Here is a 26,972-nt window from a genome sequence, read left to right as displayed (position 1 = left end):
AAGGGAGGAAAATCACGTGCAGGCCCCATTGCTCTGGAATCTGGGTACTTGTCTACACACAACACAATGTGGTATCATTAAAGTGATAAAACCTCCCCTAATTTGGATGCAGTTATAGCAGTATAAAGGTTCTTATACCGGTATAGCTATTCCTATACAGGAAGGGGAATGAGTTATACCGGTGTAAGGCACCTTTACCCCAATAGAACTACCTCCACACTAGGAGGAGAGAGAAGTTGTACCACTTCAAATATTTTTGTGAGGTTTTTTTAAAACCCACACCATAGATACACCAGTACAAAATCTGTGTCTAGCCCAGGTCTGGTACTGATTGGCCCTGTCACAGGGTGTGACTGCTCCACAACATCCCCTCTTGGCCAAACAAGGTGCACTTAGCACTCCCTGCCTCAGTTTCCCTCCCCTGAGGCAGGTTTCCTCAGCTCACATCACACCACCCTGGGTGAAAGATGTGGCTTGGCCCGCTGACCAAGTCACAACATACACAACCCTTTCTGGGGTAGCAAGAGTTCAAACTAAAAAGGCCCAACCAAAGAAAAATGTCCCTCTGTCCTTCAGGGATTCTCTTCAGCCCATCATCGGGGCACTGTTTCCAGCCCCTTTCTGGGCTCGGTGCCTCATGCCTTCCCAGCTGAGGTAGAGAGCCCTGGCTCCCCAGCCAGGTTCCCCTGGAGTGTCCTTTTAGCCAGCCAAGCCTGCTCCCTGTGGTTCAAACATCTGACCAACTTCACTCAGTCCTTTTATAAAGCCCAGGAGTCCACTAATCCATCACCTGACTCTCCACAGTCCCACTCCCTTCTGGCACAGGTGTGGCTGGCCCCATCTTCCCTTAAAGGCACCAGTCACCTTGGGACAGGACAGGCACCCTCCTCCATTCCCATAGTATCAGATCACCTCACACTCTTCCTTTTACTTTCCCTCGACTCCTAGACATTGTTATCCCCAGTTTACAGATAAGGATCCGAGGCACAGCGAAACTAGGGGCCAGATTTGCAAAAGGCACCTAGTGAGATTTTCAGAAGCATCTCTGGACACCTATTGATTTCAATGGGAGTTAGGCACCTTGGCACTGTTGATCATTCCACAAGGCATGGAAATACATTTGAAAATCTGGACTTAAATGACTTGCCCGTTGTCACCAAGGAAGTTGTGGCAAAGGAGGAAACTGACCCTAGGTCTCCTAAATCCCAAGCGAGCACCTTACCCACTGGGCCATCTTTCCTCATCTTCCAGGAGTAAATTTGTCCCTAACCTACTAACATCCCATTTTCCCCCGTTATACTCCATGGATCAGATTCTGATGCAGACACTTGGCAGAAAACCTACTCTCCATATGAGACGCACCAGGTGGAAGTTGCCACCTTGGTCCTGGCTCCCCACAATTCCCAGGGAGACTCTTCTCTGGGGCCCTCTGCAAAAGGAGCCACCGATGCATGCTCCAGGCCCCAGAAACGATGCGGGGCATGAACCCCAGGACTAAGGGCCCCTGAGTACGCACACCCATACCAGCAGAGATAGTCTGTGTGGGGCTGTTGCCAGCCAACTTAGGGGTAACCATTAACACTGCTTTGCTGCATGCAATTTTGGGAACTCATCTGAGTGGGGGAAGCATCTCTGCACCAAACAAGAATTCAGCCCTATATGTAGAAATTAATTTGCCCTTTGATCCATGCACTTATTTAATCTCTAGGACCAACACTGCCTGCCTATGCACAGGGCACATTAACCCCTTACTGCCAGGTATGCCAGCTTCATACCAGCAGGCCCAGTGTGGAAAGGGGGTGGAAGGACTCGGAGCCTACTCTATGGTTTGGATACATAGATTTGCTGGGGGTAGGTTGCTCTTCACAAGCCAGAACAGTTCCAAGGATCCTGACCCATCTGCTTACACCGGAACTCCGGCAGCAACCCCTCTAGGTAACCCAAACCTCTCTAACCAGAGACCCAATGCTGTTTTTGGAAAGGTAGAGGTGAGGCGCAGCTGAAGATGCAGGAGGAGAAAGCAGGGCAGGGAAACCCTAGTGCCTCCACCTTCTCCACACAAGGAACCACCTGCGATTCTGAGGGGAATCCGGCTGCTGCAAACTGCAGGAGCTTCACTGGGTGGAGAACACAGGGAAATGCTAGCACAGCCCCCTGCCTTCTCATTCTATACCTCTGAGCTACTCCAGAGGACCCCTTCCCCATGTCACCAGGTCTCTATTGAGATGAGGTGCTGTGCGGCACATGTGCATACTACTGACTCCCTTCTGACATTACAAAAGGATTGCCAAGGATCATCCAGCCCTCTGACTACTACCCCATGCTGCCCATCCACATGGGCACTGATGAGACCACAAGGTATGACCCTAAGCAGATCAGAAGTGACTACAGGGCACAGAGTAAGGGTTCTGGAGTTGGGGCACAGATCATTGATCATTCCGGTCAAGAGTAGGGGCCCAGGCAGAGACAGACACATCCGGGAGGTGAACGGACGGCTGCGCGGATGGTGTCACCAGGAGGACTTCAGCTTCCTTGACCATAGGATGCTCTTCCAAGAAGGACTGCTGAGCGGAGATGGTGTCCACCTATCAAGGAAAGGGAAGAGCATCTTCAGATGCAGACTGGCTAACTTAGTGAGGCAGGCTTTAAACAAGGTTTGACAGGGCAGCAGACAAAAGCCCACAGGTAAGTCTAAAATGTGGACACTTAGGTGAAGGGTTGGAATCTGGGGAGGGAGAAACCATGGGCAATTATTGCAGGGACAAATGAGAGACAAGAGGGAATAAAGGGGAAATCTAACAAACATCTTTGATGTCTGTATAGTAATGCAAGAAGTATGGGGAATAAAGAAGAACTAGAAATACTAGTGAATAATCACAATTACAACTAATTGGCATCACGGAGACTTCATCGGATAATTCACCTGACTGGGATATTGGCATAGAAGGGTAAAGCTTGTCAGGAAGGACGGGCAGGAAAAAAAGGGAGGATATGTTGCCTTGTATATCAAAGATGTATACAGCTGCATTGAGGTTCAGATAGTAGTGGGAGGCAGACCTGCTGAAAGTCTCCAGGTAAGGATAAAAAGGGATACAAAACACAAGACATGGTAGGTGTCTACTATAGACCATCTAAGCAGAAGAAGTGGGTGAGCCTTTTTAAACAACAAAGAAAACCATACAAAGCACAGGATTTGATGGTGATGGGTGACAGTAGCTCATAAAATGGTAGAGTTCATGATTCTAAGGAATGGCAGGAGGAAAACAGCAGAATAAAGACCATGGATTTCAAGAAGGCATACTTCAGCAAACTCAGGGAGTTGGTAGGTAAGATCCTGTGGGAAGCAAGTCAAAAAGAAAAAAAGAGTTCAGGAACGTTGGCAGTTTTTTAAAGAGACATTATTAAGGGCACAAGAGCAAACTATCACAATGGGTAGGCAAGATACAAAGAATGGTAAAAGACCAACCTGACTTAACCAGGAGATCTTCAATGACCTGAAACTAAAAAAGTCACACATAAAGTGGAACTAGGTCAAATTTCTAAAGATGAATATAAAAAAAAGCATGTGGGGACAAAATTAGAAAGGCCATGGTAAAAAAACAAGATTAAGGTAGCTAGGGACATAAAGGGCAACGAGAAAACATTCTACAAATATAGAAGGAAGAACAAGGACAGGGAAGGCCCATCAGTCAATAAGGAGGCAAAGACAATAACAGAAAATGCAGCAATGGCCAAAGCATTAAATGCCATTTTTGTTTCAATTTTCAACAGAAAGGTTAGCAGTGATTGGATGACTAACATACTGAACATCAATGTAACTGGAGTAGGATCTGAGACTAAAATAGGGAAAGAACAAGTTAAGAATTACTTAGACATGTTAGATGGCTTCTAGTTGGCAGGGCCTGATGAAATATATCCAAGAATTCTTAAGGAACTGGCTGAAGAGATATCTGAGCCATTAGCAATTATCTTTGGGAACTCATGGAGGACAGGAAAGCTCTCAGAGGACAGGAAAACAACAAATTATCATAGCTATCTATAAAAAGGGGAATAATGACAACCCAGGGAATTATAGACCAGTCGGCTTAACTTCAGAAAGATAATGGGGCAAATAATCAAACAATCAATTTGTAAGCACCAAAAAGATAATAAGGAGATAAGTAACAATCAACATGGATTTGTCAAGAACAAATCATGTCAAGCCAATCTAACATCCTTATTTGACAAGGTAACAAGCCTTGTGGATAGGGGAAAGCAGTAGATGTGATATATCTCAACTTTAGTAAGGATTTTGAGATTGTCTCACATGATCTTATAAACAAACTGGGGAATATGGCCTAGATTAACCTACTAGAAAGTGAGTGCACAACTGGTTGGAAAACTGTACTCAGGGAGTACAATGGTTATCAATGGTTCTCAGTAAAGACGGAAGAGAATATTGAATCAGGTCCCAAGGGATCTGTCCTGGGTCCAGTTCTATTCAGTATCTTCATAAGTAATTTGGATAATGGCATAGAGACTACACTTACAAAGCTTGTAGATGATACCAAGATGAGAGAGGTTACAAGTGATTGAAGGATAGGATTAGAATTCAAAAGGATCTTGAAAAACTGGAGAAAATGGTCTGAAGAATTGGAGAAAACTTGAAAAAATGGTCTGAAATAAATAGGATAAAATCTAATAAGGACAAATGAAAAGTACTCCACTTAGAAAGGAATAATCAATTGCACAAATACAAAATGAGAAGTGACTGCCTAAGAATGAGTACTGGAGAAAAGTATCTGGAGATTACACTGGATCACAAACTAAATGAGTCAACAATATAACACTGTTGCAAAAAAATGCAAACATCATTCTGGAATGTATTAGCAGGAATTTTGTAAGCAAAACACAAGAAGTAATTCTTTCCACTCTACTCAGCACTGGCAAGGCCTCAGCTGGAGTACTGTGTCCAGTTCTGGGCGCACCACTTCAGGAAATATGTGATTAGAGAAAATAGAGAAAGTCCAGAGGAGACCAATAAAAATGATGAAAGGTCAAGAAAACATGACCTATAAGGAAAGATTAGAAAAAACAGGTTTGTTTACGCTATAAAAGAGAAAACTGAGGGGAGACATGATAACGGTCTTCAAGTACATAATAGGTTGTGCATATGTAGGACCCACGGATCTTGAAAGGTGTGGTGTGTGTCGGGGGGAGGTGGAGGGGGGGAATCACCATAGCAGTGCAGATACGTCTGCAGCTTTTGCATCTGTTGTTCTGGCAGGGTCTGGTGCCGCTTTGAGTTGGTGTGTCCTGGTCTTCGTGGAGCCTGCTTCTGATGATGAGCTTATGGGGTTGTTTGAAGGCCAGAAGAAGGGGTTCAGGAAAGAAATCTTTTTCCCAGATGCTTTTCTCTTTAAAAGCTTTTTCCCAGATGGATTCCGGTGTGGTGTGGTAGGTGACAACTAGGGTGTGCTGTCAGAGGGAGTTTTATTTCTGTATTGAAGCAGGCTTTTCAACAGCCACCACCCATCCATTAAATTCTCTCTGGAACGCACCCGTACTAGCACCAACTTCCTGGATACCACAATCAGCTTCAACAGTGAAACCCTACAGACAACCATATACAAGAAACCCACGGCTTGTCACACCTACCTTCCTAGATCCAGTAACCACCCCAAACACACCAAGAAATCTGTTATCTACAGCCAGGCACTCTGATATGCTCAGAGGAGAAAATCCGGGATATAAACCTTAACACACTCAAAACCGCCTTCACCAAACAAAGTTCCAGAGGGGTAGCCGTGTTAGTCTGTAAACAGCAAAAACAACGAGAGTCCAGTAGCACCTTAAAGACTAACACATTTCTGCAGACATAAGCTTTTGTGGGCTGCAACTGTTGCATCTGACGAAGTGGGTTGCAGCCCACGAAAGCTTATGCCCGCAGAAATTTGTTAGTCTTTAAGGTGCTTCAGGACTCTCATTGTTTTCATCAAACAAAGACACTACACCGGAGAAGTAGATAACATCATGGAAGAGGCCACCCCAAATACCCTGAGAGAACTTGCTTGTATTTATTCCACCTTTTATTTAGCTGTGATACTCTTTCTTTCCCAGACCCAAAGGCTCTGTATAAGCTCAAAAGCCTGTCTCTCTCACAAACAGAAATGGTCTAATAAAAGATATTCCCTCACCCACCTTGCCTCTAATATCCAGAGACCGACCTGGCTACATCACCACTGAGTCTCTAGGGTATCGGAACGTGGCCCACTGAAATAAGTTACAACTCACCATGAGTAAGATGCTACATGCTGTTAGGGTGCCCCTGTGGGGCCCTAAATTAGCTAGAAAGAAAGGATCAGATTCTGCAGCCTTTCCTTGTGCACCACTCTCACTGTAGCCAACAACAACTGTGCACAGCGACTGCAGGATCATAACCCCAGTCTGGTTCAGACTGCAGGCAGATCCCCACATAAAGCAAATGTACTTGCTTACTGCACTAAGCACTTCGTGGTGCTGTCACCTATCAGGGAGAGTGGGGGGAGGGAGAAAAGGAAGAGCTCGCCTCAGGCAATATGAAGCTACCCCAAGACCTTAGAAGCAAAAGGTGGGAGAGCTAGAAAGGGGGAAGAAACCAAGATACATACAGTAGAAGAGTGTTATGTAATGGTTAGAATAGATGAATGATCTAGGGCAAGTCACAAAAACTCTGTGCCTCAGTTTCCCCACCAGCCGTATAGGGATAATAAAACTTCCTTACCCCTCAGGGATGGTGTGAGGATTAACGAATCGCTCTGAGGGCCCTGGATGAAAAGGACTAGAGACATATAGAGTACTGTTATTACTACTAGGGTAAACCGGATTCCAGTTTCATTGCTGTTTCACGTCCGTTCTGCATTTTGCTCTTCCCCAGCTGAAACTGACACCCCCTGTATTTCGCTGGCTGTGTTATAGGGTTAAAGAACTGGAGACACTTGGTGGTGATGCTACACAAGCTGAACAGAAGAGACAAAAAGGTGTGTGCGCAGTTAGGGTCACACCCTGCTCACCATGCCTTCTAGAGGCCAAAATTTGGCCCTTTGAGGGTGAGGTGCTAGAATCCTCTGTTCTCCAAAAGATCTGAATGCTAAATAAATCAAGTTTCCATTCAAGGGAGCCAGTGCTCTCTAGTAATTATAGCAGAGCATAGGAGCCTGGATTCCTGAGTTCTCTTCATCTTTCTCCTACTCACTCACTGTGTGGCCTTGGGTGAGTAACTCATCCTCTCTGCATCTGAGCTTCTTCATCTATAAAATGGGGAGACCAGCACTTATCCATTCTTGTGAAGTGCTTTGAGAGCCTCCAACGAAAGGCACTACTGAGTGCCAGATATTATCAATGAGTCTCATGGTTATTCATTCGGTGATTTCCGCTCAGTACAGTCCTGACCACTAGCCGTGGGTGGGTGTGGGAAATTAGTTATGCTACACCTTCCCAGCAATAGATCGCAAAATGCATCACAAATTCACACGCGGCATACAAGAATCACTTCATCCATCACTGAAATGCAGACGCTTCTGGGGTGTAACAAAAATACAGTCCTTGTTTTTCACTGCTATGCTACTCAGTGGTTTAGCTCACCAGGAAAGAAGAACGCCATATTGTGACACACTGTATCTCAAAGCCGCACACTGTAAACTCCATATTCATCCTCTCTGTATGGTCTTAATAGTTCATACAAGCAAGCCATATAAGATATCTAATGAAAAGTCATAATCTGCTAAAACCCATTATGCTGTCAAAGTATGTGTATCATTCGTGTGTATCAAATTATAAGATTTTACTGTATAGTTGTTAAAAGAAATACGTTATAAGTTTAAAAGTTTCTTTTACAAGGGTGGTGGCCACGCCCAGGAGAGTCTTAAAGGACTATTATCCTGCAAGGGAGTTGTACTTGTAATCAAAGGATCTGCCATTCAATGACTGTTGCGCAAGCACCACACATGGAATTGCTCAACTCAAGTGACTCTGAGCTACTCCACACTTAAAACTTACAGTGGCACAGTTGTATACCGTCAGAGCGTTTGTGTAGCCACGTTATGTCAACGGGATAGAACTCTCTCCCTGACATAAAACCACCTCAACAAGTGGCAGTAGCTATGTCACCTATGAGAGCGTCTCCCGTCGACATAGCACTGTCCACACAAGCACTTATGCCGGCAAAATTTACGTCACTCAGGGTATGTTCACACCCCTGAGCAACAAAAGTTTTGCCGGCATAAGTACTTGTGTAGACAAGGCCTCAGCAAAGCCCACCAGAACATGTCTAGACAAGTGTCTTCCAAGCACATGGACATGGATATAAAATAGGGGACAGTGGCTCCATGCTTTGGCTTTTCTCCTCCCCCACCTATGCTGGAAGCAAGAAGAACACTGGAAGACAGAGACTTCAGCTGGAGACTGGTCCCGGCCCATAGGAGATAGCCTGTATACTGAGAACTGGAACATCTAGCGGGGTGAGAAAACTGCTTCATCTAGTTACTGCCTAGTGTTAAAGGTTTAAGATTTAGATTGTGAGTGTATCTTTGTTTGCTTTGGTACCTATTTCTGATCTCTTACCAGGCCTCTGACCAGGGCAAGACAGGGAAACTTCAGGGTGCAAGGCAGGCACTGGACTGAACTGCCTTGTGCCCTTCTCTGTGAGATTTGGGAGTGGCTCTGAGAGCATTCATGCAATCTAGCCGGGTCTGTGGCTTCCCATGCTGCTGGGCTAAGTGATAACAGCACCGGGAGGGGTTTGCTGCTTGCCACTAGCAAAGCATTGTGAGGAATAGCCCAGGCTGGAGAGTGAAGGGAGCAGAGCAGTTACCCAGGTCACTCCCGGGGGAACCCATCACACTTATATATCCTGAAACTGCAGCAGGAATCTACGCAGACTGTAGTTATTCAAACTGGAATTTGTCCAGGACAATACAGCTAACACTGCTGCTTTTTCAAAAAGCACCAGTGCTTTTAGTGCCATTTGCTGGGCAGCCGGACTTGGGTTTTAAGGCTCATCTGAAAGTGGGTGCGTCCGGGACACTGGGTCGGCAATGACATAGGACAAACTGAATCACCACCACCACTTTGTACAGAGTTCCCATCCAAGCACTGACCCAGCCCGGCCGCACAGTGCAAGGTGCTGTGACTGTTACAAGCCTGAAGTGAGCCCTGGAAATTTCAGGCTGCAGTCAAGCTTGTTTCTACTTTGGCTTCAAGCTTCCTGTAAGTCACTGTGAAGCCGAAGGCATTCTGGGGGCCAGCCCCAAGCAAGCACAAAAGTGCAACTTTAGGTAGGAGGTGCCCTTTTCATCTGCAGATGGCAGGCCTGGACGCAATGGTTAGCTTCGTCAGATAGCCCCAGCCACGCTCTGCCTGGCTAGCATGCTGCTGCCTACCTGCCAGATACATGACACTGGGGCGGGTGGGGAAGGAAGGATGACATCAGAGCTGACTTTTCTTTTTTTATACGTCCATCCCATGCTATTACCTTCTGGAGCCAAAACCAAAGCAGATTAGATCTGCAACGCCCCGCCTCAGGTTTCATAACTCAGCTCGGGGAGAACACAAACCGACAGGAGACACTGCGACCGAAGTGAAAGATCAACAGCACTGCGCTCTTATCCACGCCTCTGGAAGGGCGGGTGGCTGTCTAAGAGCAGCCTACCAGGAAAGGCCTGGGGGATGGGGGAGGCACGGGCAGTTTTCATGACTCTTTGGTGGTATCTGGGAGTTGGCTTTTAGTCAGCGCCCTGGTGTGAGGATACCAAGGATTCGATAGAATGAAGGCCAAGGTGGAGAAGCTGGAAGCTGATGATACTGCCTACAGGGCTGCCACATACTGAGTAACTCCTCAGGGCCAGAGGTCCCCCTGAAGCACCCTTCCCTCTATCTCCCTCTTCAGGGCCTCTTCTGAGTAGTGCCACCCTCCACGCAGGGCTGGTTTAATGACCACAAACCGTCCCACACAGTCCTTAACATCCCAGAAATTAAACTCAGCATTGCAACCCTTCTGCCACCCACAGAGAGAATCACAAACCACTCCAATCCAACCACCTCCAACCAGTCCGATTGCACACTGACTTCGGTCTTACCAGCAGGTACTCAAACCACTCTGCCCCCATCCTCCAGTCCAACCCTAGGTCCTTGGTGAGAAAGCTGGCAACGTTCTGGCGCCCTCGGTTGGACATGAAGCCCGTCGCTGCTAGCTCTCTCATGTTGGCGTCTACAAAAGGAACCCCTGTTCTTCCTTCTGCTGGGACAAGAGACACAGAGCTGGGATGGAGCATCTTTATTCTTTCAATTGTTATCAATATGCAGCTGTGTATATATGGATATCCAAGTGACTAGGATCCAAACCCATGTGTAACATGATGGATAGAACCCTCCCGTATGGAACAGCCCCATAGAATTTAATAGGGATGACACCAGTAGTGTTCTATGGAAATTAAATAGGGCTCTGTAGAAAGGATCCTTGGTATGGAAACTCATTATGATGGAGAAAGTGACGGGTAATCTTATACCAGGGTCAATGAGATCTTTTCGTGTATAGTCACCATGTTTTGAATTTGGGCAAAATAAAGAGAAAACAATGAGATTTACCAAACACAGATGGGTCTTTTAAAGATAGTGATATGAAGGAACATATAAGGCAGCTTGCTGTATCTTTGTAGGCTAAATCAGATGGTGTTAGTAGGAGAGATCTTTGGAAACTCTTTTATAGTAATGGATACGATTTATTATGCTTGTGTGGCAATGTGAATGTATTATGTTAATGTTAAGAAGGACACACGTCGGTAAAAGTTCAGGAATTCATAGATTTTATGCCCTGAAAGGATGCCTGATCAATTTGAATTATTATATTTTCTATTCATATATGGTAATAACAAAAAACAAGTTTTAACTGAAAGAAAAGAAAGGATCCTAAAGACCTATAGAATGTAATGGAGGATTAGATCTATTCTATGGGTTTTTTTTCACTTTTCTATAGTAATCTACAGCTGGCCTAGAACTCTGTAATATTACTCTACAGGGAGGATTAAAAACGTAGAGAGGTTATCATTGTCTATGAAATTCTACAGGACTTTTCCATAAGGGCATAACCTGCAGCTCTGATATGAAAGGCCTCTGCTACAGGAGCTGAAGGCGAATCGAGGCGTCGTATCGTCCCCCAACTCAGAGGTGAAGAAAGAAAAGGAAATCCTGATACAATGGCCTGTGACTAGCATATTCTCCCTCAAGCCTGCTGAACACCGTCCCCACAGACATCACGCTGCTGGGCAGGGGTGATCAGGGAAAGAAGCCGCTCTGTGCAGCAGCATCCCCATGGCTGACTCAGGTTTGGATAACTCCTGGAGTAGCTTTTCCTTCCCTTACACTCCCCCAGTCACAATCAGCAGGTGCAGGCTGACGTCTGGGGGAGGAAGCAGAGAGGACCATCGGGGCCTAAACATTTCCTCTGCAGTTTGACTTGCTCACTGAAATGCATTGCATTTCCCTGTGCATGTACCTCCAAGGGCAGAACTTGGCCTTTAACATCTAGTAACTTTGGGCCTGATCCTGGGAGGCGCTCAGTGGCTACAGAGCACTGCTCGCACTGAAGCCAAGACAGGGCTCTTTATTGCTAAACAAAGTCTAAGTTACAGAGCCTGAGTCAGTTCTCCATTACACCAGCATAAATCTGGGCTGACTTCCCTCAGGACTGACTTCCCCCAGTAACCGAGATCAGACCCTGGCCCACAGTTTCGACTGACCTTTCCAAGCGTCAAAGAGCTTGGGATCTTTCTTCCAGGGCACCGCTTTATCCTGAAGTCCTAGTGGGGAAATAAACGAAGTGTCAGGGAACACCAGCACTGACATATGTAAATAATAAATAAAGCCACAATGACAACATGAGAAGCCTTAGTGGCGGCTAGAGTTTGGGGGTCAGGCCAGCTCTGCAGCTCTCCTGGTGATCTTAGGGTGATTAAAAATTAGAGTTGAAAGCAAAATTTCTGTTGTTACACCCTCTGGGCCTGCTCCTGCTCCCTGGAAGCCAATGGCATTGTTGGTCAGGGGGAGCAGGGTCAGGCCCTACATTTTTTCAATGGAAATTAAAAAAAAAAAAAAATCAGATTCCTTTTATACTCTTTACACTACAGAGTATAGCTATACTTTGTTCGCTATTTGCTTTTCTCTCGGCCTGGACAAAGAAAACACGCCAGTTAGTGCAGTTCCCTGCTTCTCTATGTGCCTGGCTAGCACGAGGATACAGTGCTGGAGGTACACAAACTGCAAGGGAACTTTACGCCCAGGCTAATCCTTTTCACTCCTCTTGATTTTTTTAAAATTTCACGATGAAATCCTGTAGACTTTGTAAAACCATTTCTTTAAATTTAATGAAACCTAAACGTTGGGTTTAAACGAACTGGCAGAGTCGCAAGATGTTCAGGGCAGGAAACTCTCTGTTACTATGTGTTTGTCCAGCCCCTACCACAATGGGATCTCCATTTCAGTTGGGGCCTCCAGGTGACAGAACGATAATAATAATTTCACTAAGTGGAAGAAAAGTTCCGTTGCATATGTAAGGCCCACGCTCCAAGCAATTTGATCATAAAAACCCCTCGGATGTCACCAATACTATTACAATGGCAACTTGAATGGGAATTGAAATTAACACACCTTCAAAACGTGTTACTTAAACTCACCTTTCAATAAGAAAATCCTTGTCCCATACTTCAGGGCCACAAAGCGGAAGTAATCCCTCCACAGGAGTTCGAATATTACCCTAAAACACATCAGCCAGGTCTTCATTTTTGCCTTTGATCGATATAAATACTGGGTAAAATCCTGACTCCGCTTAAGTCAATAGGAGCTTTGCCATTGACTTCAAAAGTGCCAGGATTTCACCCAGTGTTACATGATAGCAGTCACTAATAACATCCTGTTTTTATTTAAGTCAGGCAGCTTTGCAAACACGGTCATGTTACGAGCCCAGGCATAAAATCTATTGGCCTGATTTTATCATGAGGATAAAGACCTCACTGAGTTCAGTTTGTAGACCCCTTTCCATGCCAAGACTTGAACAGAACTGCTTCCAATCTGCTCTCCTCTGGGGTTCAATTCTGCACTTCTGAGAGGCACTTAGGCCCTGACTTGGCAAAGCACGTACATATCCTTAAGCACCTTCCTAAGTGCTCTACTGAATGAGGAAGGATTTAAGCACTGACCTCAACAGCAGTTGAAGGCACTCAGCACCTTTCAGGAGTGCTCACTAACTAGAAGGATCAAGTCTTCAGTGTTTGCAGGTGCCTGACACGTAAAGTCAGTTGCGAGCCATGCACAAATAGCTGGTTTTATAAACCATGGCTCCTGGACACCTGAGACAAGCATCAACCCCTGGCTGGTCACGAATGTTCTGCTCATCTGTTTCTGCTCACAAGATTGCTCTGGAAGTCTGGCTCAGGTTACAGGCCGGGAAACTGTGCCAAATGCTGAACAAAGTAACTACGGTCATGCAGTCGAGATAAAATAAACCTCACACTCACCATCACCAAAGAGGCTATTTATATTCAGTAGTGTTACCTATTTCAGTGACTGGGATCTGTTTAGCCTTTTCATCATTTCCTTTTACATACATTTGGAAATTTTATCATTACAGTATCTGTGCTATACATTTGTTGGGTATCAAGAGACATGATTGGAAAAAACAGAAAAAAAATAGCACATTAGATTTGTAAATGTATTACTTTTTTTTTTTTTTTTTTTTTTTAAGTTTTGACCAGCACAAAAAAAGCACAAGCTTTTTTTAATCCAGATTTTGAATTCCAGCAAAGAAAAACAACCCTGAACATTTCTAACAATAAATTTTGTTGGCACTTTTTGGTTTTTTGACCAGCCATCGAGCTGGCTAACATTTAAAAAAATAAATCACAAAAACAGTAAAAGATTTTTTCAAAACATCCACAGTATTTTTTTCTGTTTTCTCAACCACGTCTAGCATTAGGCCCTTATCCTGCAAACATACGTGCATATACCTAACTTTACAACTGTGAACAATGCCACTGAAATCCATGGGACTAGTGGTAAAATAGTTAAGCAAGTGCATAAGTGTTTGCAGGATTGAGGCCATAGCTTGTAAGTTAAGGCTCTCAGATACTAGAGTGATAGGTCTGATAAAGAAGGCAGAACAGACAGAGAGTCCATGGTTTTTTATAGTATTTCAAATATGGGGTCAAATCCTGCCCATGTTACTGACACAAGAAATCTCATTCGCTCCAGAAAGATCTTGTTTGTTAATTATTATTATTTGGTCTTACGTTATTTGTACAGCATCTTTGTGACAGGATGAAGGAATCACTTTATAAATACTATTTTTTATTATTAACCATTATTTCCTAGTAATAATAGTAATTATTGATCATTTCTACTTACAAGACACCCAAGGTCTCTCGGCGCCCAATGCAATCTAACAAATCCAACTAACTGATATTAGAAACAGAAATGCAATGGGACTCAGAGGTAATCAGAGAGCAGGTGCAGCAAACGCTAATGTTAATTAAAAACAGTAATCATGAAATATTTCCTCTTATAGTCCTATTTACAAACTAGATGCAAGTGTACATTTCAAAGACAGAAAGCCACGCTGATCTGATTGTGTCCTACCAGTATGTATTCTGATTTGCAGTTCTCTCTTTTTCATACTTCCGGATCTGCTCATAAATATATCGGGGTGAAATACAGCCTAACGCCAGCCTGTAAACACAAGGAAAATGTTTAAAAAGCCAGAACATTATAAGAGAATGAGATCTTTAGGTACATACAAAGAGAAAGGAAGGATTGTCTCGTGGTTAAGATGCTGAACTAGGACTCAGAAAACCTTTGTTTAGTTCCCAGTTCTGCCTCTGACTCCCTGAATGACCTTGGTCAAGTCATGCAATCTCTCTTTGACTCAGCTTTACAGTGGGTGTGATAATCCCTCCTTCACAGAGAGAAATTCATTCATCTCTATGATTCGACAGTGATGGGAGTCATCGAGTATTAGACGGATAACTTCAGAGAGGTAAATTTGAAAATTTTGGTCTAGGTGACTTGCCCAAATTAATCAGTGGTTTTATGATTTAACTAATGAACCAGTGACAAAACCGGAAATGGAATCCAGAATGTCAAATTCCCAGTCCTCTCATCTAGCCATTGAAAAACCCTCCTTTGAATACAAATCTATGGTATATCTATGGCCATGCTGATTCTAGACACAACAGTGAAAACCTCAGGGATTTGAGAAGTGCTTTTACCTTGATCTTATTTGAATTTTATTTGAATGCATTTGACTGGACTTCTGAGCTGGTGGAAATGTTTAACAAGTGGATTAATTTTGAAAAAAATATGGAGAGAGATTCTCTAAAAAGTGTTCCCTAGTTTTTGACCAGCTCAATATTTCTATCTGCGAAGTCAATTGGCAGGTGCAGGAAAATGTGACTGGCTGGAATTCAGTTTGACCATTATTATTTTATCCTCCAGGCTCCATTCCACAGCTCTTACCTACACAGAGACGTGACTGATGTTGCTCTGGAGCATATAATGTGAACACCTCGGCTCATGGGCCATCCTTATTCCATTTGGAAAGCACTTAGCTTATTGTGTACTCTACCAAAAATAGATGAGCCAGTCACAAGGCAGTGGCCCATTAAAGTGCCACTAGGTGGCACCAGACTCCACAGACAGAATATAGATTCCCATTTGAAAAGGAGTAATAGCAGATTTTAATAATTTCCATTCTCGTCTGCAGTGTTGTTGTAGCTGTGTTGGTCCCAGGATATTAGAGAGAGTAAGCTTCAAAGCTTGTTTCTTTCACCAACAGAAGCTGGTCCAATGAAAAATATTACCTCACCAATCTTGTCTCTCTAGATTTTAATAAAACACAAGAATGTTCCTAGAAAAAAAATGCTTTGATTGCAGTTCAGTCGGGGAAATGGGAGTCTTTAATACAGTGTGATCCTGTACCTGACTATTTGCTAACTGATCAAATACATAATAACCCCCACAATCTCCCCCAAACATTTGGACAAATATGGCTCAGCTACGCTAGTGTAAATCTGGAGTTAACTCAGCACCTCCCAGGATCATATTCATGGTCCCCACATAAAAATATCATGTCTTTAAAAAAATAAGAACAGATCAAATACTCTGGTGTCCTCTGGTTACTTTGCACCACGCCTGCAGTGCGAAGTGGCCATAAACCCTGCAGATCTGGCCAGATGAGGATGGCTTCTGCCTGGCTCCTATGCTACTGTGTGCAGTGGGCATTACCAAGGCATCTCCATGCCTTTGCAATTCCCAGCTGCAAGAAGAGTCCCTTGGGGTCGGTCAGCAACTGGCATACTATGAAGCAGCCCTGAGGCCATTCTGCTTTACCCTTGGTCACAGAACCAGCCACAGGATCGGGGACAGGGGATAAAGGCATTTTATAGCCACTTTTGCATCCCATTCTCAATAAACTGCGCCATGGACGTCTCAGACACAGTCGCAGGTCAATGCTAATACAGCTTGATGTTTCAACAGCCAAATGAAATCAAGGAAGAACATTTACCATGGTGCAAACTTGGTTGAGTAATCCATTCCTATTAGTCCATTTCGAGTCTCCTTGTAAGATGACACCAGGTTCTACCCAACCAATAAAAAAGAAAAATTAAAAGCATTATATATATAGGCAGCCTGCAAATTGTGCTTTCCTGGATGTTTGAGATAGGTATTTGTGTAGGGCCGTGCTCCCTCTAGTGACTGTCTAGCAGCATTATTCTGCTGTCAAATTATTCCTTCCAGTGCACAAAATGTAATGGCCCCAGTAGTTTTTATTACAGCTCCTGGATTGTGTGTAATACATTCTGCTTCCTGCTTTACCTTGTAGGAGACTTTTACAAGCACAATGGAATATGGTCTCACTGATCCCTCCTGGGAGTGATCAATAAGTGAATCTGAATCAAGGACGAATTTCCAAAAGCCAGTTGCCGCGGGAGCTGATGGGCTGGCCCCTGGCTCATTTGGTTCTGAGGATCAGATTGGAAGCAATTTCTTTTGATTTTTGACTGCCCCTTGGCTGCAGGTAAAGGGTCAAATTCTGATCTCCGTTACACCCACGACACCCAGATTTGCACTTCTAGGGCCAGATTCTCTGGTTCCACAGCATCAAAGTGGAGATAAAGGAGTGTCAGGGAGCCTGCATTTCTACCTGGTTCCCAGTTCTGGTGCATGTTACAGCAGCTTATGGGCTGCTCTAACTTGTGCTGAGTACCAATACTCAGAGGAGTACCAGTACCACCAGCTACGCATAGTCACAGTGCAACACGCTCCAGCCTCTTCTCCTCCCCACCTGACATGCCCTCGATGCTTGAGACAGAGGGGGCACAAGGGTCAGCTGTGACAACTCTATGCCAACCAGGAACCCAGCCTGAGTAAGGAGGACACCTACGGGTTGATCCATAATAAGTAGCCCCACCAGATGAGTGTGCAAAACACTGACATTTAGCAGAAACAGGCGAGACATTTTGGAAGCTGCCCTGAATGTTCCTGATCCTTTAAGAAATCTCTAATCTTCTCTCACCTGCACAGGAAAAAGTAACAGGTTTGCCCACTCTTTGTCACAGAAACATGACAGCCATCATCCTAACCAATACCAGGGCCCTGCCGGGATGAAAGCACAAACCCCGACAGCTTGAACTAAAGAGCGAGGCTCTCCAGATGAGAGCTGTAACAGACCCATATCTCTGTGGATTGGGCACAGAGGGCCACACCTAACCCACACTCAACACTGGGTTAGATAAGCATATTCTGCTTCCTATGTAAACAAATCTGCCCTGGGGCCTGCTGCACAGTAGACGACACAAGAAAATTTTACTGCACTGATGCCATGGAGTGCCCAGGGCCTTAGTCTAAATCTAGATAGTGTGGCCTAGTGGATAGGGCACTATTCTATTCTTGGCTCTGAGCTACTGGGTGACTTGCCTAAAGCCCAGCGGAGGGCAACAAAGATGCTTAGGGGGCTGTAGCACATGACCTATGAAGAGAGGCTGAGGGAACCAGGCTGGTTTAGCCTGCAGAAGAGAAGAATGAGGGGGGATTTGACAGCAGCCTTTAACTACCTGAAAGGGGTTCCAAGGAGGATGAAGCTAGACTGTTCTCAGTGGTGGCAGATGACAGAACTAGGAGCAATGGTCTCAAGTTTCAGTGTGGGAGGTCTAGGTTGGACATTAGGAAAACCTTTTTCACTAGGAGGGTGGTGAAGCACTGGAATGAGTTACCTAGGGAGGTGGTGGAATCTCCATCCTTAGAGGTTTTTAAGGTGTGGCTTGACAAAGCCCTGGCTGGGATGATTTAGTTGGGGTTGGTCCTGCTCTGAGCTGGGGGTTGGATTAGATGACCTCCTGAGGAACCCTTCCAACCCTAATCTTCTATGATTCTATGAAGTCACTATACTTCTCTGTGCCTCAGTTTCCTCATCTACAACATGGAGATAATGATGCTGACCTCCTTTGTAAAGTGTTTTGAGATCTACGAAGGAAGAGTGATATATAGACGCTAAGGAAATCATAGTGGGAGCTGAAACCGCTGCCTGACCCGCCAGAGTGTCGTTCAGATGGGGGCGGTGAGGGAAGGCACTAGCAAGAAAATGCACTCAGTTACCGTATCCCAGAAATAATGCTGCAGTCTCATTAAGGCCTGGGTCTCTCCTCCACTGCAGGGGAAGGCTGTTCGTGGATCAGTCACAGGATCTGCCATGGAAAGCAGTAGCTTGTTAGCAATGAGAATCGGCCACTGGAGGCAGCTTAAAGGTCGGGACTATATTTTTAATCATGCTCCTGTCCCACCCCGCAATACCCACTCCCAGCCGCTCCCGCATCGTTTCTTGCATTTTTATCCCGATCCCACCCGCAAAAACTTTAGATCCCACAAATCCCGCAAGAGAGACAGATCTCCCCCATGCTACTAAAAAAAAGGGGGATCAGTTAATATATTTTATATACATATACGGAATTCAGACACAATTTTTACCACTAAAAGAAAACAAATTTTGCTTAGACCATGTAAAAAAATCCTTTAACTCCTGTTATAACAGACATCAAATCTCTTTTTACCCCTCATTTGAATTTAAATAATAAAACTTTTATTTAAAAAAAAAAGAAAAACATGTTTTACGCTGCTGAAATTCTATTTCTGACAAACTGATGGGAGATTTAGTGTTTTACTGCAAATTACCGCAGTCTGGGTTTTTTTGCCCACCCAATCCCACCCGCAACAAAGTACATTTTACCTGCTCCTGCTTTATGGCAACGGGTCCTGTGGGATTCACAGGATCCCAGTCCCGCTGCAGGGATCTAGTAAGGAGCTCAAAAACCAAGGGAGAGCTGCCTTCAGGATGATGGGTTTGACTCTTGCTGAGTCAATATGGAAACACCTCTGTAGCAAGTGAATGGGAACTCTCCACTATGTAACTCCCTTTAGCGGCAGGGCCACAGATGAGGGCTCAAGTCTGCTACCCCTGGAAGATGCAGGAGTTAGCCCAAGCAGCAGAGACTTATGCTTTTAAAACATGCAAGTCCCATGTTCAATGCTCATTGATGGCCCATCCAGAGGGAGGGTGTCATTACATAACGCTGGCAGATCTGACAATGCTTTGTCCTTCTATCCTGCCATCCAGGGGTCTCCAAGTACTTAACACTGGGAGTCTACGTTCCATTTCAGCAGCTCATCGTCCATAGCTTTCCACTGATTAATGTGAAAGTTCTCTAGTTTATGGCACTGCCATTGTCAGTAATGAGGTAGGTGGGGCTGTTCTCTGCTCTCAGCCAACACGCATTCTGCTCCGCTTTCCCATACGTTGCTTCTTCATTGCTTCAAAGGTGTATAAGTGAAAGCTAATCAACATTAGGAGCTTTCCTTTCAAAATTGAAGTTAATTTCTAAAGTATATCTTTTTTGGTAGACTATTTTAAATTGTTGGGCAAATCTGTACATTAATGCATAAGCAGCCAAACCATTTTAAGATTTTCCAACTTAGACTGTAAATTCTTTCAAGTAGAGAACATCTATTTGTTCTGTGTTTGTACAGCACCTAGCACAACGGGGTCCTGATTCATGTTGAGGGCTCCTAGTCCACAATAATACAAATAATAATATTAATAATAATAAAGTTAATAAATTTAGCTTCAAAACTCTTTATAATTACCCCCTTTTAAAAATAAGTAGACAGAGGCAGAGCTAATTTACCCCATTTTCAAGAGTGGTCACTAGTTTGGGATCCTTCAGTTTTCGGGTGTTCCCCATGCAGCACCTTGACATCTGATTTCCAGCGCTGCCTGAACTCCACCTGAATTCAATGGGAGCAGCAGCTGAATTGTTTTGTGGCAAGGTTTTCCTACCTTTCTGTCCAAACTCCTCAGGCTCAGGGATGGATCCATCTTCTACCCCTGGGGCCAGAGGCTTTAGCTGATCTGCCATCTGCACAGTCGGCCGGACTTTTGCCTGAGCCTCCACTGCTTTTCGGAACTGCGTATAGACATCAGGCAACCTGTGCGGGTTACAGCAGTTAGGCCCCCTCGGCTTTCCACACCTAGCAATATGCTAACACAATGCAGTGTGAGTAAGTCTACGAAGAGGCAGGGTTCGTATTTTAGACTGTGAGCTTGTGACCTTAGGAACCTCTCAACGCCGACTTGTAAAGGGTCCAATGTTCTGCCAGCAACTCCAATCAGGCCTGACAAACTCACTACACGAAACTCATTGCTGTCATAGTTATCCATCTATAAAGAACGCTGTGTGAGTTACCAAATGAAAGCTGCTGACCCACTGGTCATTAATATCATTGTGAAGTGTATGTATAAACACTGTCTGAGGAATTATGAATACTTACTGATATTATGCTATAAAATCTGCAACCAAACAAAGGGAGAAACTGGTTTCCTCCAGATGGGAGGGAAGGTAGTTAACCCCATGTCCCTAATGTACATTAAGGAAGCATCGTTGGGGCTGAGGCCAGTTTGAAGGAGGGAAAGGCAGGAATACGTACAGGGCCAATCTCAGTCATCAGAAAAGCAGCTCTGCGGGATACCTCTAGCAGATGTAACAAAATGGGGGACGGATGAAAGGAGCTGGATTTCCCTTGGTTCCTCAGCAGGGGTGTGTGAGAGGGAAGATATTGCTCCATGCTGGGCTCAGAGAGCAGGTCTGAAAGGAGCCAGGGCCAGCACTGCCAACCGCTTAGCGAAGCAGCAGAGCCAATGTAAAGTCCGGGTGTCCCTACCTAGCCAGGGCACTGGGCGCTGGGGGGCTACGGCAAGCACAGACGGAGCTCGCCCCGCTGCACCATGGCCATGTTGCGAGCGATGGCTTGGGCCTGCCCAGCGGGGACAGCAGTAACCCAGCCGTGCGGGCCCCAGGGCCTCCCTCTGTCATCACGGGACAAACAAAGACGCAACAGGAGCAAACTGTGCCTTGCGGAGAAGTGAAAACGATTAATAAATAAATAAATGGGCCCAAAGGCCTCTCCCCCACCACTGGTACAGATGGGCCAATCGGCCCCTCCCCACTGGTACAAAAGGGCAAACAAGCCCCGCCCCGACCCTTCCCCACTGGTGCGGGTGGGCCAACAGGCCCCTCCCACTGGTGCAGGTGGGCAAACAGACTCCACCCCGTCCCCCCCCCTGTTGGTGCCAAGGGGCCCACAGGCCCCTGGGGCAGAGCCTCAGCTGGTATTCATTGTCATCATACCTCCATTAAAGCCAACGGTGCTATGGCAATGCCCCCGAGTTTGCAGTGAACGCAGTGGCAGAGGTGAGAGCGGGCAGCATCCCCACACGCAGAGTGAAGGCCGAGACCAGCCTACCTGGAAATGCTGCTAAATGGCAGGTCGTCCCGGTGATAGAGAGTGGATGCCCAGAAGGTCTGGATCTTCACCCTGTGCTGAGTGCACACCTGCTGCAGCGCCTTCTCCACGTCCAGCTCCTCTTTCGTCGCCTAGGGACAAGAGCAGTGGGACGCTCTTCCAGCCGTGCACCAAACGTGCAGCTGGACATGCCGCTGAGAGCGTCTGGGACGGGAGCCCCCTGCACACAGAACCCTGCGCTCATGTTCTCCCCCTGGCCAGAGCTGGCCTGGGCCTCAATCCCTCGCACCCCTCCCATTGAGAGATGAGCTCAACCAAAATGCCAACAATTCCTACAGACATTGTGTCCTGGTTTTCATTTATTAGATAAACACACACCAGCTGTACCCAGCTGCCCCTCAACCTGCCCACTAGTAGAGCTTCCACAAGCCTTGGACCAATCTCTTAGTTGGCTAATTTCTTGTAAGCGTCAGAGCAGGTTTGGTTGTCGGGGAAGGATCTGAAGGAAGAGAGGCAAGAGCCCTGGGGAACGGCAGAGGGCAACGTGGCAAAAGGCATTAACAACTGGGTCCACAGCCCACTGATGTCCAGGGGAGCCTTTCCACTCACTTTCCACTCACTTTCCAGAGAGAGTTGCAAGAGAAGTGGCCGAATGGATGGTTAAGGCCGGTGCCGCTGGTGGAGCCAGGAGTTGATGTGTTAAGATGGGTAAGTAGGAAGGGGCCCAGCTGTGTAGGGCCTTAAACTCAGACTGAGCTGCTTGTGCTGGGTGGATTAATGGATTTTTACATCTGGACCCAGGCAAAGACAGATTGGTGGCTAGGGACACTGCGAGTTTCCAACAGCCACTAACAATTAGCTCAATGAAGATACATCACTGCCTCAAACCATGCACCTGGCTCCCTCCTTACAGCTGGGCAGTTCCGACTCCAACCAGCAGAATGCAGTGCCAGCCGTACACACCAGCCAGTTTATCACCATGCTTCTACTTCTCTGACTGCAGGAAAAAACCCTGCTGCTCCCTCCTCTCCTGTGCAGCTGCTATCTCAGAGCTGACAATGGGCCAGATCTGCTGTGCAGAAACTGGTGGAGCTCCTCTGCTTCCAAGAGAGCAACGTCCCCCCACCAACTAGATAAGGCCTGTCTCTCCTCCCTTGCTTCCTAACCATTTCCATCCTAATGCCAGGACGCCCTCGCTGCCTCCCCTTCCCCATACACAGCTGCGCCGGGCTCTTTGCTGGCACCTCCTTGCTCCTGCTGCAACTTTCCTGCCTGCTGCTGGCTCCCTGTCTGAGGAAGGAGCCAGGGCATGGCAGCATGTGCACGTCATTTCGGCAGTTCGAGGGGCACACAGCAATTTCCAGCAGGAGGGAGAAAGAATATTGCTCCACCCTGGAGTCTCAATCCCCCTTTCCTCCACAGCATAGTGCCTCAGAGTGGCCACTCACAATCAGTGGCCTGTACCCTGTATCCCCTATAGGTCACCCACAATCGACTCCCATCAGCCACTCGGACCCAAGATGTCCCTGGGAATTAGCCAGTTTCCGAGGGGTTAATGACACGACAGGAGCTGGGAACATCTACGACTCTGAATTCATGGGCCAGGCAAGTGCGATACGGCCTTGCAATAAACATTCTTGCCAATTTTCTGCTGAGCCAACATGGTTCAAACTTTTCCTTTACCTCTTCATGGAAAGCCACAGCGGTCACGGAACCCAGCTGCGTAATAAGATCGCGAACCACATCTTCTGGATTTCCTTTCCTTACCACCAAATTACTGTGGACACACAAAATGGGAGTGAAGTAGACTTTATGCTATTATTATTTATTATTATTATTTGTATTAATCGAGCACCTAAGAGCCCCAGTCATGGACCAGGATCACATTGTGCTAGGCGCTGTACAAACAAAGGACAAAAAGATAGTCCTGCCCCAAAGAGCTTGCAGTCTAAGTATGAGACAAGAAACATCAATTGGATACAGCCAGACAGAGGCGGGAGCATAAAAAAAGAGACAGTATTTTCTCTCGTCCTTCCTTCCCCTTTCACCCACTTTCATCTGCGCATGGCCCTCTCTGTTTATGAGCTGGGTTTATGAGACACCTAACATGCCTTTGGGTGCATGGGGGGAGGGGAAGGTTAATTTATTAACATCAAGCAAAGCAGTGCAGTGATTCCAGGTAGCTCCGCCATATTTAAAGCGACACTGTCAGGACAATTGAAACTCAGTGGTTAGGTTATACAAAAACATTGCCCCAAGAGAGGGCTCGGCAGAGTTTAGGTGGGGGTGTGGACACGTGCTGTGGAAATGGCTGTTCCCCTCTACATGTTTAACCTGGACGTGAGGAGATGGGGGGGGGGGCACACCACTATACATGGATCCTAAAGTGCTTGGAAGATTTTAGGCCCTATCCGACCTGGTAATTGCTAATAACTTTCCCTGACCAGCAAGGACAAGGAGATTTTCCTAAGAACCGTGTTATCAGTGGCATGACACCGAGCTATGGGCTACACAGGAAGCCATGGTCCATGCTGGTCTGGGAAAGCATTTTTCATGCATCAAGTACTCAAGCCAACCTCTAGATGAAACTTCCAAGGGCTAGGATGAGACAAAGGAGCGTCTAGTGGTTAGGGCACCCGCTTGCCATTTGGGAGATCAGTGGTCAAGTCCCTTTTCTACCCTGGATTTCCTGTTACATAGCCTCTCTATGCCTCAGTTCCCGTCTGTAAAATGGGGATAAAAGCACTTTTTCCCCACAGAGGGGTGTTGTGACGATAAATACATTAAATAATGTGAGGTGTTCTGGTATTATGGTAATGGGAGCCATATAAGAACCTTAGATAGACAGATATCCCATAACTGCTGATCATGGGTTTCCTTACATGTCAGAAACATCTGGTGCTGGCCACTGACAGAGACAAGCTATCGGGCTAGTTGGTACTAGCAACACATGCTCAAACATGGTTATCACTAGCATAGCTTGCATGATAGGACAGACAAGTTTTAAAGAAGAGAAAGTGGAAGAATAAAGTGGATTAAAAAATTAAACAGACTCATGTTTATGACAAATTCCCACGTACCTTCCTTTTTTTTTGAGCGTTTGCCTTAGATCTTTCAGACTTTCCAGCAAAAATTTGAGTCGATATGGTCCTGTCTTTGGGAAACCATATGAATAGGTTCTTAGGTAGTGTCTTGGATCAAAGCAGTAGAGAGGAATGACATAGTCTGCATTATTCTGAGCCCAGTGTAGTATCTGGAAATACAGAGAAGAGCAGTTAAAGATGTCAGTGCTCCAGGCATTTTCTTTCTGTACAGTAATTCAGATCACCACTTCCAATTTTCCTTTATTCAGACTCCTAATGAAAAAGGAAGACATGTAACTGGATATTGTCTATAGGTTTATTATACTATAGGGTCTCTCTCTCTCTTCCAGGGCCTGATCCTGCACAGACTCTGTAGGCCAAAACTCCCATTGACTTAAAAGAGACCCAGGATCAGGGTCCCAATGCGTCTATCACCTTGGTATATCGGTGCTAGCTATAAAAATTAAGGACTTCCTCAAAGGGGCTTCCCACAGCCCAGGAGTGAAGGGTAGGTACGTTCATGCTGATTGAGTCAGTAATCATATCCCCACAGAAGTGCCACAAGCCTAACTGGGGAATGCGGCTGTTTTTACAGCTGCCCCCCTCCAACCGACCCCTTCCCATGGACAGAGCAGCCCTTCATCGCAGTCACCACTGGGCACGGGGGGGGGCTCGGAGATCCGGGGATGGCCGGGGTTGTCACGAACACCTGGCACAGCTGGCCAAAGACCCATCCCACCCTCAGCACCACGGGATTTCCCTGCCTGGCGATGCAGACCATGAACAGGCGCTGATTAGGCCCTACATTAACCAGCGACACCCCAGCATCCAGATCACACCCGCCTCCCCCCGGCCCCTGAGCCTCAAAGAGCCCCCGCCCCTGCTTCCCCACCAGAGCGGCCCGGCTACCCACCGCCACCCCTCGCCCCACCCCGCGGGCTCCCCCCTGCCGTGTCCCACACCCCGCCCAGGCCCGCCCCACTCCAGTGCCGGGCTAGGGGCGGAGCTCAGAGGCGCCGGAGTTACATAAAGCCACGTGCGGGCCGGGCGCCCCCTGGCCCTGAGTCCCTGGCGGCGGCGGCGGCGGGCCGGGGCAGGGCCGCCGGGGAGGCGAGGCACCCGCTGGGGCCGGCGATGGGGCAGCATGTGCCGCTCGCGCCACGGACCCAGCCTCGGCCCCCTGCTCCCGGCGGGGGCTGCATCGCAGCAGCTCCGGCCGCCCCTGCAGCCCCCGGCCCGGCCCGGCCCCGGCTCCCGCACCTCGCTGTCGTGGCAGCGCAGGTCGTTGCGCAGCTGGCAGATCGCCGTCCTCGGCGCGGCCCCCGACATGCTGCGGGCAGCCCCCGCCGGCCCGTGCCCGCCCGGCTCGGCCTGCAGCCGCTCCGCCTCCCGGCCCGTCCCGCCGCTCTCCTGGCCGGGCCCCCTGCAGCGTCCGGCCCGTGTCGTGCTCAGGCCAGCCCCGCAGGGAGCGGACCCGTCTGGCTGCTCTCCTGGCCGGGACCGGACTGGAGCTGGGCCGTGCTGAGCCGCGCAGCTGCAGGGCTCCGAGCTACGGCAGCGTCCGCCGCCCCGGCTCGTTCAGCCTGGGGGAGGGAGCGGGGAGCCCCGCCCCCGGCCGGGTCCCTGCAGTCACAGCGGGGCGAGGAACTCAGGCCAACCTGGTTCAGCACCTGCCTGAAGACTTCAGCGGTCTGAGCTCCCCGGCTGTCCCGGCCTGGCCCAACCAGGGTGACCGGATGTCTTGTGTTTTTTAGGGGTGGTCCCCATAAACCAGCGGTTCTCCGCCTTTCCAGATTACTGTCCCCCTTCCAGGAGTCTGGTTTGTCTTGTGTACCCCACGTGACACCTCATTTAAAAAGACTCGCTTACACAGTCAGACATAAAAATAAAGTATCACAGCACACTATTACTGAACAATTGATTACTGTCTCATTTTTACCCTGTAATTATAAAATAAATCATGTCTAAACACTGTACTTACATTTCAGTTTATACTCACTAAAGCAATATAAACAAGTCACTGTCTGTATGAAA

The 26,972-nt window shown here is 46.9% G+C and overlaps 1 protein-coding gene across 1 annotated transcript in view; it reads right to left on the bottom strand.

The window, feature by feature from the left end:
- LOC137165089 (cryptochrome DASH-like) overlaps window positions 1-26,715 on the bottom strand; it is a 31,327-nt gene extending 4,612 nt beyond the window's left edge. The window contains exons 1-11 of the mRNA XM_067566181.1: window positions 26,199-26,715; window positions 24,936-25,108; window positions 23,539-23,632; window positions 21,856-21,986; window positions 20,393-20,541; window positions 18,658-18,746; window positions 16,568-16,641; window positions 14,644-14,733; window positions 12,687-12,766; window positions 11,754-11,813; window positions 10,095-10,252 (exon numbers count right to left, since the gene is read on the bottom strand). Of these exons, the coding sequence (XP_067422282.1) occupies window positions 10,095-10,252; window positions 11,754-11,813; window positions 12,687-12,766; window positions 14,644-14,733; window positions 16,568-16,641; window positions 18,658-18,746; window positions 20,393-20,541; window positions 21,856-21,986; window positions 23,539-23,632; window positions 24,936-25,108; window positions 26,199-26,267 (1,167 nt within the window). The 5' untranslated portion in view covers window positions 26,268-26,715. The remainder of the gene's footprint in view (window positions 1-10,094; window positions 10,253-11,753; window positions 11,814-12,686; window positions 12,767-14,643; window positions 14,734-16,567; window positions 16,642-18,657; window positions 18,747-20,392; window positions 20,542-21,855; window positions 21,987-23,538; window positions 23,633-24,935; window positions 25,109-26,198) is intronic.
- Between the last annotated feature and the right edge of the window lie 257 nt (window positions 26,716-26,972).

Source organism: Emydura macquarii, unplaced genomic scaffold (assembly GCF_026122565.2).
Source record: "Emydura macquarii macquarii isolate MOO-44397 ecotype Brisbane River unplaced genomic scaffold, CSIRO-AGI_Emac_v2 contig_2742, whole genome shotgun sequence".
In the NCBI taxonomy this organism is placed as follows: Eukaryota; Metazoa; Chordata; order Testudines; family Chelidae; genus Emydura; species Emydura macquarii.
This window is presented reverse-complemented; position numbering and strand designations above follow the sequence as displayed.